This window comes from Stegostoma tigrinum, chromosome 29, assembly GCF_030684315.1.
Source record: "Stegostoma tigrinum isolate sSteTig4 chromosome 29, sSteTig4.hap1, whole genome shotgun sequence".
NCBI classification, from domain to species: Eukaryota; Metazoa; Chordata; class Chondrichthyes; order Orectolobiformes; family Stegostomatidae; genus Stegostoma; species Stegostoma tigrinum.
Window position 1 is genome coordinate 24,019,219 of NC_081382.1, and position 16,163 is coordinate 24,035,381.

The 16,163-nt window shown below is 39.0% G+C and overlaps 1 protein-coding gene across 5 annotated transcripts in view; it reads right to left on the bottom strand.

The window, feature by feature from the left end:
* The window catches only part of LOC125465413 (DENN domain-containing protein 1A-like), a 522,997-nt gene that overhangs the window by 97,904 nt on the left and 408,930 nt on the right, over positions 1-16,163 (bottom strand). For 4 of the 5 annotated variants that reach the window (XM_048558890.2, XM_048558889.2, XM_059638170.1 and 1 more), the window contains exons 14-15: positions 5,033-5,134; positions 2,807-2,894 (exon numbers count right to left, since the gene is read on the bottom strand). In XM_048558890.2, coding sequence (XP_048414847.1) covers positions 2,807-2,894; positions 5,033-5,134 — 190 coding nt within the window. The remainder of the gene's footprint in view (positions 1-2,806; positions 2,895-5,032; positions 5,135-16,163) is intronic. The other variant, XM_059638169.1, reaches the window with a different exon arrangement.

Here is a 16,163-nt window from a genome sequence, read left to right on the forward strand (position 1 = left end):
AAGGCCTAATAGTATTATCACTGGACTCTTAATCTACAGATCCAGGTAATGTTCTGGGAACCCAGCTGCAAATTCCACCATGGCAGTTGCTGGAATTTGAATTCAATTTTAAAAAAAATCTGGAACTGAGCGTCTAATGATGACCACGAATCCATTGTTGATTGTCAGGAAAAATCCACCTGGTTCACTAATGTCCTAAGGAAGGAGACGGTCATTCTTACCTGGTCTAGCCTACGACTCTAGATTAATGTGGTTGACTCTTAACTGCCCTCTGGATAACTAGTGATGGGCATTAAATACTGGCCTAGCCAGTGACAACCTCATACCATCAATTTAAATTTAAAAAAACCCAGTTGGAAGCATTGAAGGGAATATAAAAAAAGGTGGCTGATTCAAAAACAATAATGAAAACTTTTAAAGCAGACAGGTTGGATTTACATTTTTGGTAAGTTATTTACTTCTGGATTTACGATCGCCTACATGTCAAGATTTTAATAGCCATCTGCTTTTATAAGACACACATACATAAAACGGCATAACAAATCCATTCACTATTTGAAAGGTCAGAGAAAGGAATCAGAAACCCCTTATGCCTGAAGTTCATGTGCATTTTAGACATATTAGCACAGCACTTATATTGTTAAAGTCATCCCACTCAAAGTTTAGGTGTAGAGTTCCACAGTTCAGGAGTAAAGGCTTCGAAATTTTTTCATATAGATCTGCATTTGATAACATTTAACTTTAGTTTAAACTGGCATTTGCTGACAGAAGCATGGAATTACTGTGTACAGAAATGCTTCACACTTTAAGAACTTTAAAACTATCAATACATATTCTTTAGAGAGTGAGACAAAATTATTTCAATCTACTGTAACAACTGCCACAGTAGTAAGCTCATCTTAATTATAAATTGTTAAAAAAAGTCTTCAGATTCATAAATATAACAGCTTAAAATTGTAATATGTTGTATTACACAGAACAATGAAAGTTAATCAAAGCAAAACAGCCAACATTACAAACTAAATCTTGCAGTCTGAGTCAAAAGCAATTTATGGGCATGCCAGTTTTTTTAATGTAGAACAGCCCAGTACAGGCCCTTCAGCCCACAATGTTGTGCCAACCCACTACCCTACTCTAAGATCAAACTACTTTGCATACCCTAGATTATACTATCATCCGTGCACCTATCCAAGAGTCAATTAAATGTCCCTAAAGTATTCGACTCCGCCACCACTGCCAGCAGCGCATTCCATATGCCCACCATTCTCTGTGAAAAGAACCTACCTCGGACATCTCCCCTGTAACGTCCTCCAATTACCTTAAAATTATACCCCCCCCTCGTAATAGTCACATCTGCCCTGGGAAAAAGTCTCTGGGTATCCACTCTATCTATGCATCTCATCATCTTGTACACCTCTATCAAATCACCTCTAATCTTCCTTTGCTCCAATGAGAAAAACCCTAACTCCCTCAACCTTTCGTCATAAGACCTGTCCTCCAGTCCAGGCAGCATCCTGGTAAATCTCCTCTGCACTCTCTCTAAAGCTTCCACATCCTTCCAATAATGAGGCAACCAGAACTGAACACAATATTCCAAGTGTGGTCTAACCAGAGTTTTATAGAGCTGCAGCTTAACCATGCTGCTTTCAAACTCAACTCTCCTGCCAATGAAAGGCAACACACCATATGCCTTCTTAACAAACCTATCAACTTGAGTAGCAACTTTGAGGGATCTATGGACATGGACCCCAAGATCCCGCTGTTCCTCCACACTGCCAAGAATTCTGCCATTAACCCTGTATTCTACATTCAAATTCGACCTTCCAAGATGGATCACTGTACACTTTTCTCGGTTGAATTCCATCTGCCCCTTCTTTGCCAAACTCTGCATCTTGTCAATGTCCCGTTGCAACTTCCAACAGCTCTCTACACTATCCACAACTCCACCAACCTTCGTGTCATCAGCAAACTTCCTAACCCACCCTTCCACTTCTTCATCCAAATCATTTATAAAATTACAAAGAGCAGGGGACCCAGAACAGATCCCTGTGGAACACCACTGGTCACCGAGCTCCAGGCTGAGTACTTTCCATCTATTACTGTCTTCGATTGGACAGCCAGTTTTGTATCCAGACAACCAAATTTCCCTGAATCTCATGCCTCCTTACTTTCTGAATGAGCCTACTGTGGAGAACCTTATCAAATACCTTGCTAAAATTTTTATACACCACATCCACTGTTTGAATTTAGTAAGGCTTGACCTGTCCCTCACAAAGCCATGCTGACTATTTCTAATCAAACTGTGCTTTTCCAAATAATCATAGGTACTCTCTCACAGAATCCTCTCAAATAATTTGCCAACCATAGAACTAAGACTGACTCGTCTACAATTTCCAGGATTATTCTCTTGTTCAAGAAAGGGAATAGGAATGATATTTGCCACCCTCCATTCATCTGGTACTACTCCAGCGGCCAGTGAGGATGCAAAGATTATTGCCAAAGTCGCAGCAATCTCTTCCCTTGCTTCCTGTAATAACACTGGGTATATCCCGTCTGGCCAAGGGCACTTACCCATCCCATGTTTTCAAAATTTCTAGCATATCATCCTTCCTAACATCAACCTGTTAAGGAAGGTGGGAACTCCTTCGAGCTGGAATTGAGCCGGCAACCTAAGGATGACAGATTTACAACACACTACAGTCTTCTGCTCTACAAGCTGAGCGATCGAAGGAGAGCTCTAAATATCAGCAGAAAAATTATTTTTCCAGCTTCATAATTGTGAACTCTGTTCAGTAAAGTCTTATACCTGCATATTCACCATTGTTTATCTCTTCTTCAAACACATCACTAAATCCTTCCCCAGAATTCAAGAGATCCAGTCGGCCATCAATGAACTAAAAAAGAAAGGTTATTTTAAGACAACTGGTCAAATGTGCAACATTTTCAGGAAGAAAAATATCACAGCAAGCAAAGTATTTACAATTTCGATGATGTCAAATCACTTAAGAAGGATTGATTAATGGAAAAAAATTAAAAGAATCAGATAAAAGCAAATACACAATTATTGCAACTTTACTCTTCTGTTTTTAGTGTAGAATACATGGTTGAATGAAAAGCTACAGTTTAGAAAGGTGTTATTTATAAGTAGAAGTCTCTCATTCATTATATGCAGTCACTAATACCATCAGAAACATGAACACGAAATAATAAATAGTTGGCATATACAAGAAAGGCAGAGTACAATTAGAAGCTGATTCTTGCATGTTTCAAACTGAAAGAAATCTTAGGTCGTTTATTTCATTGACTTTGATCAACTTGAACATTCTACATCATGACTGAAATTCTGAATAGATTGATAGAATTTTGCACGTTTCAAATATTAGAGTGCAGTTTGACATAAAAAATAACTGTCTGCTAAATTTTCAAAATAGTGATGGGCATTATTTATATTTAGCTGGATAATAGAAGCACAAGCAGTTTGTCCACTGAGGCTTGTGAAAAAAATGTTGAACATTAGTCTATTGTTTTTCCATCATGATGGCAAATTGCAGGGTTTGGAACTCTAATCTAGGTATTCACATACTGGAAAGTTGTACAATTTCTATAACTTGAATATTGTATAAATAATTTGTTTAATTATACAATAACGAATGAAATTCATTAATTTTATTCTATTTGAAGAAGTAACAGCCAAAGAAAATGTTAAACTTTTGGTCTATAACATTGATGATCAATCCATCACAGCACCACAGGGCTCATCTAACTTAATTGCTGAAGCAAAAACTGTAGGTACTGATAATATTTAAAAAATTACAAGCAATATGATAGCAGCAAAGTAGAAGTCAGTACTTCAGAAGAAAACTGGACAATTCCTACATAGCTTATGAAACTACTAAAACTGCTGCTCATAAACAGAAGTGATAGCTACATCTAATTTTCCAACACACATACAGAAGTGAACTTTCAAATAAACTCCACTCCCTTTGAAATGAGGTTTCCAAAAAGTTTCTATTTGAATATTTAACTCAATAAAGAAATATTTCTAAACTCCCTCTGGTTTTATAATCACTGCCTAATTCTTTTTGACATGTTTTATTTCAGTTCTTTCCTCTTGCTGAGGCTTGAATATAATGTTGCATCAGTCACTTCTATTGTAAACTGTTATCGCTGCCTCTTGGCAGCCATGTTTGCTTCTTCCTGGACGTGGACGTGCTGATGTTGGACTGGGGTGGACAAAGTCAGATGTCACGTGTCACCAGGTTATAGTTCAACGGGTTTATTTGAGATTGCAAGCCTTTGATTTCAAATAAATCTGTTGGACAATAACCTGGTGTCGTGTGACTTCTAACTTTGTTTATTACTCGATGGTGCTTGTCCAAGAATCTTTTGGCCTTTCTTGAGTCACTTCACCACTGTTATGGCTTTTGAGCTGTGCTGTGTCTGTATACTGTCACATCTTTACAAATGGTCAACTTAACTCATTTTTTCGGTTTTTGATGATGCCTCTTCTGATTAATTCATCCCAGAGATTTTTGCTGTCTCCTCGCTTTCTTTCGAAGATATTCTATTCACTCTTCTGAATACCTACATTGCAAAGCATTTGGTCTTTTCATCATTTGATTGTCTACAGTTCAGGTTTTACACACATGGTGAAGTGATGAACTGATGAGACATTTAAGTAAAGATTTTACTAGAGTCAAATTCTTTTGTTAAAAGCACCACTCACTATTTCATTTTGTTTTGATAACTTGTGTGGCATTTGGCATCTTTCATAATGATTGTTTTAATGATGATGTGGAGGTGCCGATGTTGGACTGGGGTGCACAAAATCAGAAGTCATACAACACCAGGTTGTAGTGCAACAGATTATTTTGAAATCACAAGCTTTTCAGCCAAAAGTTAACTATTGGAATTTCATATAGACAGTAAGTCATTTCAGTCAATCTTAGTAGAGAATCAATTCATATTTGCAGTTCAGTACAAAGGTGACTGAGCTGTCAACCATCTGAACAGCTTAACGTTAACTGCTCACCTGTTTGAAGAGCTGAAGCTGGATTGCATTTTGCAGGAACTGCCTCATGGCACTCGAGCGGTGTGATACAAAGACATCTTCATTAAAGGTTATAGGTTCCTCCTGCAGACAATCACGAGATTATAAGGTAAAGTTGTAGGCTTTACTGATTTTTTTTTAAAGGAATCAACCTGCACAGAAATGGTATTACACACTTTTGGAGCAGGTGGGACTCGAACGTGGGTCTTGGACCATTAAATGGAAATCAAGAAATAGATGCACTTGAGCTACAATTAAAGGGTGATTGCTAGAAGCTATGCACATTATCTGTAATGAACCTTTGGAGATGCATTCTTGAATTTAAAATCGGGGTGCTCAAAAAAAAAGTCACATTTTCAAATAGTGTTTCTTATATCATGTTTATCATGTAAATAAATTCACTCTGCGAGGGTCAGCTGAGACTCTGGAGTTAATTTCTACAATGTCCTCATCATTACCTGAGACAACACCCTCAGGCTTACCTGCAGCACTGCAATATCTAATCAAGTACCCAGAACGTTCCTCAGCCTTTGAAACATAATTTGAAAACATTCCTCATGAATGGGGATCATGACATTCAGTTGCTTTTTGTTTATACCAACATATGAACAAGAAAATATCAAGAACAACATTCCTTCCAATATCTTAAGCAGTTTCCACTTCTGTAACACCTCACGAAACATGGATTATGCCTCCTCCCTTTATTCATCGCCATTACTATCCGACTCCAAATTTGAAAACCAAATTGGTTGTGTTGAAGTCCGCATTACATTTAGGGGTGTCTAACTTTCTCAAAGTTCCTCCTCTCCACTTTCTTTTTGAGACTTCAAAGTAGATTGAATAATACAGAAATAGCATTGGCAAACCAAACAGATATTCAAGCAAAAACAGAAACTGTTGCAGAAACTCAACAGTTCTGGCAACTTCTGTGAAGAGAAAGCAGAGCTAATGTTTCGAGTCCAGTGACCCTGCTTCAGAACTGGGTTCCAAACTTCTAAGCAATAATCACACTGAATCAACGCTGTTAACTAACACTGCAACCAAAAGAAAATGGACCTAAAAGCTATGATTTAACAGTCCATCATCCCGCTTCAGAATGGCATTACTGTTGAAATATTCAGTAACAACTAGTTTCCAACCCGGTCACAATAACAGCATAACACACTAGTTAAGATCTACATCCATCTCAGCTGACAAGAACTATTGGTCCTCAGTGAAGGCAATACTGTATACTTTAATCACATTACAGCTAACTGCATTAAGGTACTATCAGATGTTCTTGCAACTAGACGGAGTAATGCACTGTAGGATTGGGGCACTCTCCTAACGTTCAGATGTTTGATATTTCTTTTTGAGAGTCAAGACTAATTTGTAATTTTAATGAGAAAAATATGAATTCAAAGTGGAAAAGTCAGCAGCTTTCAAATTTTATGAACTGGAAACAGTGATTGCCATACAAAGACATATTTGGGTAAAAGCTGTCTTTCTTTTGAGTGTTTCAAACACAGCCAACAAATGTGAATAAAATTTATCTAAAAATGTCATCTTCACACTTTTCCATCATTATTGGAAATCCTCCAATCTGTGAGAATGCTGAGGTCTAAGTAATATAATGAGGAGATAACTATTTTATTTCTATTTTATGGTTCAGTCAAAGCATGGCCAAAAAATGAATTCTTATTATTAGACTTTTCCGTAATGAAGCAAAAGTCTGGATTGCGGGCAGTTCTTTAACTGAATCTTTAAGTTACAGAGAGAGTGGTTGAAGTAGTGTTTATTACCATGGAATCTTATTAATAAAGATAATTGGACCTTGTTTGACATGATGACTCATCCTGAGCTCTGGAAGGAATGTTAAGTGAGAATTTCTAAAAAAAAAATTAAATCAGTATTCTTGGTTACCTTCTTTAATATAGCACAACACAAATGAATAATATGCAATGGTCCAACAATTCCTGCAGGAGTGCATGTTTATGCATTCTAGTAGGGTATAGGCAACCTCAGTGGGTGAACATTCACACTCTGAGTACAGACCTAAAGTTAAGGAGATGACAACCGTACTTCTATCGTTAAGATCTCAGGACTCACCTATGCCATCACCTTCTATTTATTTACAAGGAGAACTGAATTATAAAAATGGCCAATTGATGACATATCAGAAATGACTGTGTTAAATAGGAAATATACAAACACAATTTTCTGTTGGTTTTAATACTGTAGACAGCACAAATATTGCCACATTATTTATATACAGTGCCATTAATAAACTTATTGTGTAATAGTATTAACTAAGCATATCGAATCAATATAACGCTCCAAAAAAAGTATCATTGGAATTTATAAACCTCAAAGCAGTTCACCTCTGATATGATCAGTTTCCTTTCACAGTTAACATTTCAAGCCTCACAGTCTGTTAACTTCAACACATTAGCAAAATCAGTGTCTGACTGAGGTATGACTGATTTTAACCTTACTACGTTGTTTATTGCATGATTTTTTTTTCCTGGAAGGTAATTATTATCCTGAGGCACAGAGTAATTACAGTACAATCAGTAAATACCCATCACCATTTTCATTAAATTCATAAATTATAATTTTAATAAATTCACATTGGCAACTGTGACCTTTATCCATGATTATTTCAGCTGAATTATCATAAATATAACACAACGAAATTTGTCCCCAACTGCACGGTCATCTGAGGAATACCATGATTCCAGTTGTTATCTATTCTTTTCTCCATTCACAGAGTCTTTGGCATCATTATCCATTGATACCAGAATAGTTTATTTATGTATTATACATAAATATACCATCAGTGAAGAGTTTAGTTTGTTTGCTTCTAGCCTCAATCCCAAACACCAACTTTTTGTCAGATTGATTGTTAGACATTAAATTGTGGATGAGCCAGAACTTTCGCTAATTTAACATTAATCAAAATCCAAGTAGTTTATTCAGCAACTGATGAAGTTTCCAGTTGCTTAACCTATTGCAGGTCTTAGTGGATTCCTCAAACCCTTTATCCTATCCAAAACCAAGAGTACTTATTTCTACCTCTCAAATGTTTCTGTTTTAACCCACCACTCCGAAAATCTTCAGTTGCGCTTTTATTACTTAACTTCTCTAATGCTGTTCCTACTGACATCACAGGCATTACCAAACATGAAAAGCAACTCAGTGAAAACTGTATCATACATTTCCCTTCTGGCAACCTCTTCATCAGACTTTGCTGGCACCCAGGCCTCCATTTCACTGCATCGGTTTACAAATTCTTCCAATCTATTTCTAAAATTTCATTCATTTCTATGGGAGATACAAATTGGATCCCTTTTATGTGTCCCTCACCTATATCAATTATTATTGCTAGGCTCATAACTGACTTGCCATACTCTCAAACTCCCTTCCTGAAGCTTCCTTTTTAGTGAAATTTCTTCACTTCACCATGTTCATTTGAGTATATTTACTGAAATTTTCTCAATACAACTCAGTATCCTTTTCTCCTCTATAAAGGATCTTGGAATGCTTAATATATTAAGCAAGTTGTTGCTGTTGTTCAATACAGGAACATATTTTAAAATCATTAACGCAATTTCATTGGTCAACTTGGCTGTAATTTGGGGATAAAGCTGCTCATTTTACCCCACGTTATATACAATACATTCTTCTTTTCAATTTATTTATCAAACATATTGACAGAGAAGCTGTTCCAGTAACATAGGAGGCAATAATTAGAGGACACAATTTCAATTAAAGGCGAGGCAAAGAGACATTATTTTCACATAGCAAGTTATGGTCTGGAATGCACTGCTTGGAAGGGAGGTGGAAGCAAATTAAATAATTTTCAAAAAAGAATGGGACAAATTACTCAAAGGTGATAAATTTACAGGGGAAGAACAGGAAGGCAAAACTAATTAGATACTTTCAATGAGACAGTACAGGCTTGATGCATCGAATAGCCTCCAATGTACTGTTATCGCTCTGAGTAACACTCCAAATCGGAGTAATGCTACAGTCTAAACCATTATCTTGAGTACTGTATGAGCAAGGCAAAGGTACCCTATTGAAACAATTTAAATCAACGTTAAAACCTTTAAGCATTTGCATGTAGACAGCAGAGCAAATTTTCAGATAATTGCAAAAAAAATCCGACATATAATTAAACCACATGTGCACTAGAGCATCTGGCTTTACAAGCAGCAGTTTACAAGTCTTGTCGAGTTGTCGTGGTGACTGTCACATGACTAGCTCAGAGATGAAACTCTAGGGCACGAATCCAAATGCACCACTAACTTACTCTGACAGTGAGCAGATGGGCAGCATTTCACAAGGCCAGAAACTGCCAACTCTGTTACCCTCAAGGTCTACCTACATTTTGTGATTATTTTATTTTGCATTAACAGTTATTAACTCAAATGCCATGCAGCCGTGTTTCTTTTTGTACAGTGCACGTGTGCTAGCTTTATATAGTCTATGTAATTTACAAAACTTAATTGATTATCATGACAAAAGTTATACAGCAACGTGGTCAAAATGGTTGAAAACATAAGGAGGCTGGAGTAGAGCATCTGTATTAGACTTGGATTGATGGTGTTGACCTGGGCTGTACAATCTGAAGTGTGGGGTGCTGGTCAGATTTAATTAACAGGGACAACAATGACAACTTTGATTTATATTTTACCTTTATTACAAGTAACGCACAAAGACACTTCACAAGCAGGTACCAAGCAAAGTTTGATACCAATCCAAATAAGGCAATAATATGGAAGATGACCAAGAGCTTGGTGTAAGAGGTAAATTTAAAGAAGTGCTGTAAAAGAAAAGGGAGAGGTATAGGAGTGAAAGATTTAGGGAGTGAACTCCAGATCATACTGTCATGACAGGTGCAGACATGACCACCAATTAGCACCAGGAAAGTTTAAGAGACCAGTACTGGCAAAGTGCAGACATCCTAGGAGCTAACAAGGCTGGAAGGGATCACAGAAATGAGGAGGGGTGAGGCCATGCAGGATTTGAAAATATGGATGAGAGTTTAAAAATCAAGATATCGCTTGCCATAGAGCCAAAGTAGGTCAGAGTGCACAGTGGAGCTAGGTCTGCAGTGTTTTGTGCGAGTCACGATGCCAGAAGCAGCATCTTGAATGACCTCTAGCTTGTACAGGGTAGAACTAGGGAGGCCACCCAATAATGGATTGGAATAGTAAATTCTTGAAGAAACAAAGGCCTGAATGTAGATGAGCTGAGAGGGAGCAATGAGACAGTGATACAGAGTTGAAAACCTGTTTTTGTTAGTAATAGAAACATGTGATAGGAAGATCATCTTGGGGTCAAATACAAGCTGATCTACATACAACCATGGTTGTAGATAGTTTTCTTCAACTTCAGATGGCTGACAGGGAGAAAGATGGAGGAAGTGGCAAGGGAACGATAATGGCTTCTGTTTTCCCACTATTTACTTGGAACTGCTGCTCGGTCAGTACATTGGACAAACATTCTCCGGCTGGGGAGATCTAGAATGGGGCACAGTCTCAGGATAAGGAATTGATCTTTTTCGGCTGGGATACGATGTTTCTTCACATATAGAATTATGAATGTTTAGAACTTTCAACTCCAGAGGGTTGTGGATGTTCCCTTGTTGCAATTATTTAAATCACTCAGAGAATCAAGGGACGAGAGGGTTGAGCTGGTGGAACAGCAAAATTTAAGTTGAAGATCAACCAAAATTTATTAAATTCTGGAGCAAGCTCAAGATCCAATTCTACTAATTGGAATGTCATTTTTCTTATTAAGCAAATCTTATAGTTATGACAGTGAAGTTGTCTAAACAGATGGTGGTAAGGTATAGTTGGTGTCATTGGTGTATATTTGGAAAGCTGCACTGTATATTTGGATGATCTTGTCGAAGGGCAGCTTGCAGATGAGAAATGAGTGGCTGGGGAGGGGGGAAACAGAGGATAAAGCCTGATTTAGGATTTGTTGGGGGGAGGGGGAGAAAGACAGGTAACAGTGCAAGAACAAAATGAGAAGGTATTGCAAGTTATTTTTTCGTTGTGACTGGATAGGTAAAGAATGAGACCTGTTAAGTGCAGTATCACCCAGCTGGATGAAAGTGCAGAGGTCTTCGAGCAGATATCTGTAACCAAGCATATCAAAGACTGTAGACAGGTCTTAAGGAAACAAATCAATGTTCAGAGACACCTTAATTTTGCGACCATATCAATAACTATTTGAACAGTATAAAACTCACAAAACTCACTTCTCAAAACTCGCTAACAGTATAAAGTTTAGAAAGAACACAGCAATTCTAAGCCAGAAATATTCTATCCTCCTAACTGCCCGTACATATCAAGGAAATTGGTGAAGGAAAGTTAATCACTTTTAAGGCAAAAATAACTCCTTTGCTTTTCAGAAATTTAAGGGTTATGGTGTGCAGGTGGGTAAGCGGAGCTGAGTCCATGAAAAGATCAGCCATGATTTTATCCGAACAGCACAGCAGGGTCTACAGCCAGGTAGCCGGCTCCTGCTCCTATTTCTTATGTTCTTATAAAACATTCTTTTCTTCGTTCAGTAGGTGTGACGGACCTTGAGCTGGAGATAAATGACAGTTGTACAAAGCTTAACATCTGGCGTATTATAAATCTTTACAGTGCTCCTGGTCAAGTTTAGTAAAGGTACTCCAATGGGAGACATTTCAATTTGAAACCAAGTTTTCAAATGGTATGTGAGATAAAGGGGCAGGAATACACACAGCAACAATCATATGATACATGTTAATTGTTCCTTCTTAGATTTTGTTTAAATGTGGGTGACTGAATGTTTTACTAAATTTTAAAAATCCAGTCATGTGTCCAGTAAACCTGATTTGGAATGAAATAAGCAGTCAAGATTACGCTGTCAAAAAAGACTGAAATTAAGATTAGAAACCTCTTATACAAACTACTGTTACATCAAAATAAATGAGATGAAACTGTACTGACCGTTAACTGCATGTCACTATTTCTTAATTACTCAATTGACAGTAAATGGTTATCTAACAATGATTAGAAACAGACTTGCCCAATCCTTGTTATCAGTAAATGTCTTCTTTGAACTAAAGTATATTTGTAAATTCAACCTACAACTGTAAAAAGCACTGTTAAATATCTTGTTAATACAGGTACATAAATTCCATTGTTACTTTTTGCCTGGTCTGATCAGTATGTGCAAAACTTAAAAAAAAAATTTTGACTACGGCAAATTCTGATAACGCCAATTCTGTTTCACAGCCATGCTTAAAACTCCCAGCACCATTTTTGCATTGAATCAAAATGGTCAAGGCACACTCACTGATTTTTTTTTTATTTAGTCAATTACCACCAGAAATGTTTTTTCAAAAGTTGACCAATTTTGTACACTTTTGTTGCAATGATGTGCTTGCTGGGAGAATGCTTGCAGAGGAGCGATTGCTCCTCAGCCCTCAGCCGCATTGAACAGTCATTCTTTGTGAACCAACACAAGTGTTGGCATTTTACAACTCTCTACTTTGCCATCACACCACAGACTTGGTGTGCCATCATCCCATGTGTGTACACATGCACTTTGCAGCAAAGGTCATTGGATAACAGTAAAGGGCATAAATCCTTGCTCACCTTTCAACTATTTTTAACCCAGGAATATCAAGGGCAATCTGTCAGCCTAATTAGTAGTTAGCTGGGATTGCTTGGCTCAGCACAAACTGAATTAGAACTGACCTGTGCTGTACAGTTACAACTAAACCATTAGTTGAAGGTTTCCACATTTCTCAACATTCAATAAACATTTCATTTTTACGTTGCAGTTATTGAATTCTTCCATGAGATATATTATAACTAGACATCAATTACATTGATACATCATTTATTGTTCCCATGTTTAGAAGAATGCTTCAACCTCTTGTGTATTTCAATGGCATGCACTCTCCAAATGATAAGAACAGAAATGAAATAAAGGTGTTTTATGATTTCACAGTGTGTATATCCATTGAGTTAATACATAAGTTATTAATATATACAAAACCATTTCAGAAAAGGGTAGGCAATGGCCTAGTGGTATTATTGTAAGACTATTAATCCAAAAATTCAGCTAATGTTCTGTGGACCCCAGTCAAAGACTCCAAGAAATGAAACTGAATGGATCACTTGGCATTGGCCTAGGCACTGGAAAAGACAACAGCAGAAAGGGCCCTGTCAACCCTGTAAAGTCCTCCTCACTAACATCTGAGGGTTAGTACCAAAATTGGGAGAGCTTTCTCACAGACGAGGTAAGCAACAACCTGACACAAAGAAACTCAAAGAATCATACCTTACAGACAATGTTCTAGACGCTACCATCACCATCCCTGGATATGTCCTGTCCCACTGGTCGGACAGACCCAGCAGAGGTGGTGGCACAGTGAAATACAGTCAGGAGGGAGTTGCCGTAGGAGTCCTCAATATTGAGTCTGGACCCCATGAAGTCTCATGGCTTCAGGTTAAACGTGGGCAAGGCAACATCCTGCACCATTACCATGTACCGTGCTCACTGCCTGATGAATCAGTACTCCTCAATGTTGAAAAACACTTGGAGGAAGCACTGAGGATAACAAAGTCACAAAATATACTCTGGGTGGGAGATTTCAATGTCCACCACCAAGAATGGCTCAACATCAGTACGACTGACCCAGGTGATCGGGTCCTAAAGGACATAGCGACGAGAGTGGGTTTACAGCAGGTGGTGAGGGAACTAACAAGAGGGAAAATCATTGACCTCATCCTTACTAATCTACCAGCTGCAGTTGCATCTGTCCATGACAGTATCAGTAAGAGTGACCACTGCACAGTCCTTGTGGAGATAAAGTCCCACCTTCACACTGAGAACAACCTCCATCGTGCTATGTGGCACTATCATCGTGCTAAATGGGACAGTTTTTTTTCCCTCAGATCTAGCAACTGAAGACTAGGCACCCATGAGGCACTGTGGGCCAGCAACAGCAGCAGATTTGTACTCCAGCACAATCTGTAACCTCATAGACCAGCATATTCCCCCACTCAACCAATGCCATCAATCCAGGGGATCAACCCTGGTTCAATGGAGAGTGCAGGAGGGCGTATCAGGAGCAGCACTAGGCATACCTGAAGATGAGGTGTCAACCTAGTGAAGCCACAAAACAAGACTACTTGCACACCAAACAGCACAAGCAGCAAGTAGTAGGCAGAGCTAAGCGATCCCACAACCAGATCAGATCTAAGCTCTGCAGTCCTGCCACATCCAGTTACAAAAGGTAGTGGGCAATTAAATGACTCACCGGAGGAAAAGACTCCACAAATACCTTCATCCGCTATGGTGGGAGAGCCCAGTACACCAGTGCAAAAGATAAGGCTGAAGCATTCGCAGCAATCTTCAGCCAGAAGTGCCGAGCAGATGATCCATCTTGGCCTCCTCCAGTGGTCCCCAGCATTACAGACACCAGTCTTTGGCCAAATCAATTCACTCCATGTGATATCAAGAAATGGTTGGAGATACCGGATGCAGCAAAAGCTACAGGCCCTGACAATATACCAGCAACAGTGCTGAAGACTTGTGCTCCAGAAGTTGCCGCTCACGTAGCCAAACTATTCCAGTACAGTTACAGTTACAACACTGGTATCTATCTGACAATCTGGAAAATTGCCCAAGTATGTCCTGTACATAAAAAGCAAAACAAATCCAACCCCGCCAATTACTGCCCCATCAGTTACCTCTTGATCATTTGTGAAGTGATGGAAGGTATCATCAACAGTGACTAACAAGTGCTATCAAGCAACGCCTGCTCAGGTGACTCCCAGTTTGGGTTCCATCAGGGCCACTAGGCTCTTGATATCATTGCAGCCTTGGTTCAACATGGACAGAAGAGATGAGGTGAGGTGAGGTGAGGTGAGTGTGACAGCTCTTGATTTTAACGCTACATTCGACCAGGTGTGGCAACAAGGAGCCCTAGCAAAACTGGAATCAATGGGTATAGGGGGCAAATTGTCCAGTGGTTGGAGCCATACCTGATACATAGGAAGATAGTCATAGTTGTTGAAGGTCAATCATCTCAGCTCCAGGACATCTGTGCAGGAGTTCCACAGCCCAATCATCTTCAGCTGCTTTATCAATGACCTTCCATCCATAAGGTCAGAAGTGGGGATGTTCACCGATGATTGCACAATGTTCAGCATCATTTGCAACTCCTCAGATACTGAGGCAGTCCGTGTTCAACTGCAATAAGATCTGAACAATATCCAGGCTGGGTTGACAAGTGGCAAGTAGCGTCTGTGCCACACAAATGCCAGGCTATGACCATCACAAATAAGAGACAATCTAACCACTGCCCCATGACAATCAATAGTGCTACCATCACCGAATACCCCACTATCAACATCCTGGAGGTTACCATTGACCAGAAACTCAACTGGGCTCCCCACATAAACATAGCAGCTACAAGAGCAGGCGAGAAGCTGAGAATACAGTGGCAAGTAACTCACCTGCTGACTCCTCAAAGCCTGTCCACCATCTACAAGTCAGGAGTGTGATGGAATTCTCCCCACTTGCCTGGATGGGTGCAGCCCCAACAACACTCAAGCAGCTTGACACCATCCATGACAAAGCAACTCACTTGATTGGCTCTACATCCACAAATATTCACCCCTTCCACCACCAACACTCAGTTGCAGCAGCGTTTGTGTACTATCTACAAGATGCACTGCAGAAATTCATTAATGATCCTCAGACAGCACCTACCAAATCCACGAATGCTTCTATTTAGGTGGTCAAGGGCAGATATATGAGAACACCACCACTACCTTCAAGTTCCCCTCCAAGCCACTCGCCATCCAGACTTGGAAATATATTGTTGTTCCCTCAGTGGGTCAAAATGCTGGAATTTCCTCCCTAATGGCATTGTGGAGCAACCCATAGCAGGTGGACTGCAGTGGTTCAAGAAGGCAGCTCATCACCATTTTCTCAATGGCAACTAGGGGCGCCCATGTCCCATAAATGAACAATAAAGAAAAAAGTGGTCAGTGATTCAGAAAGCTGCAGACTCCTCTGAGATATTAGATGACGATCGCTATTCAGCCTCACCCTTGTGATTTATCCT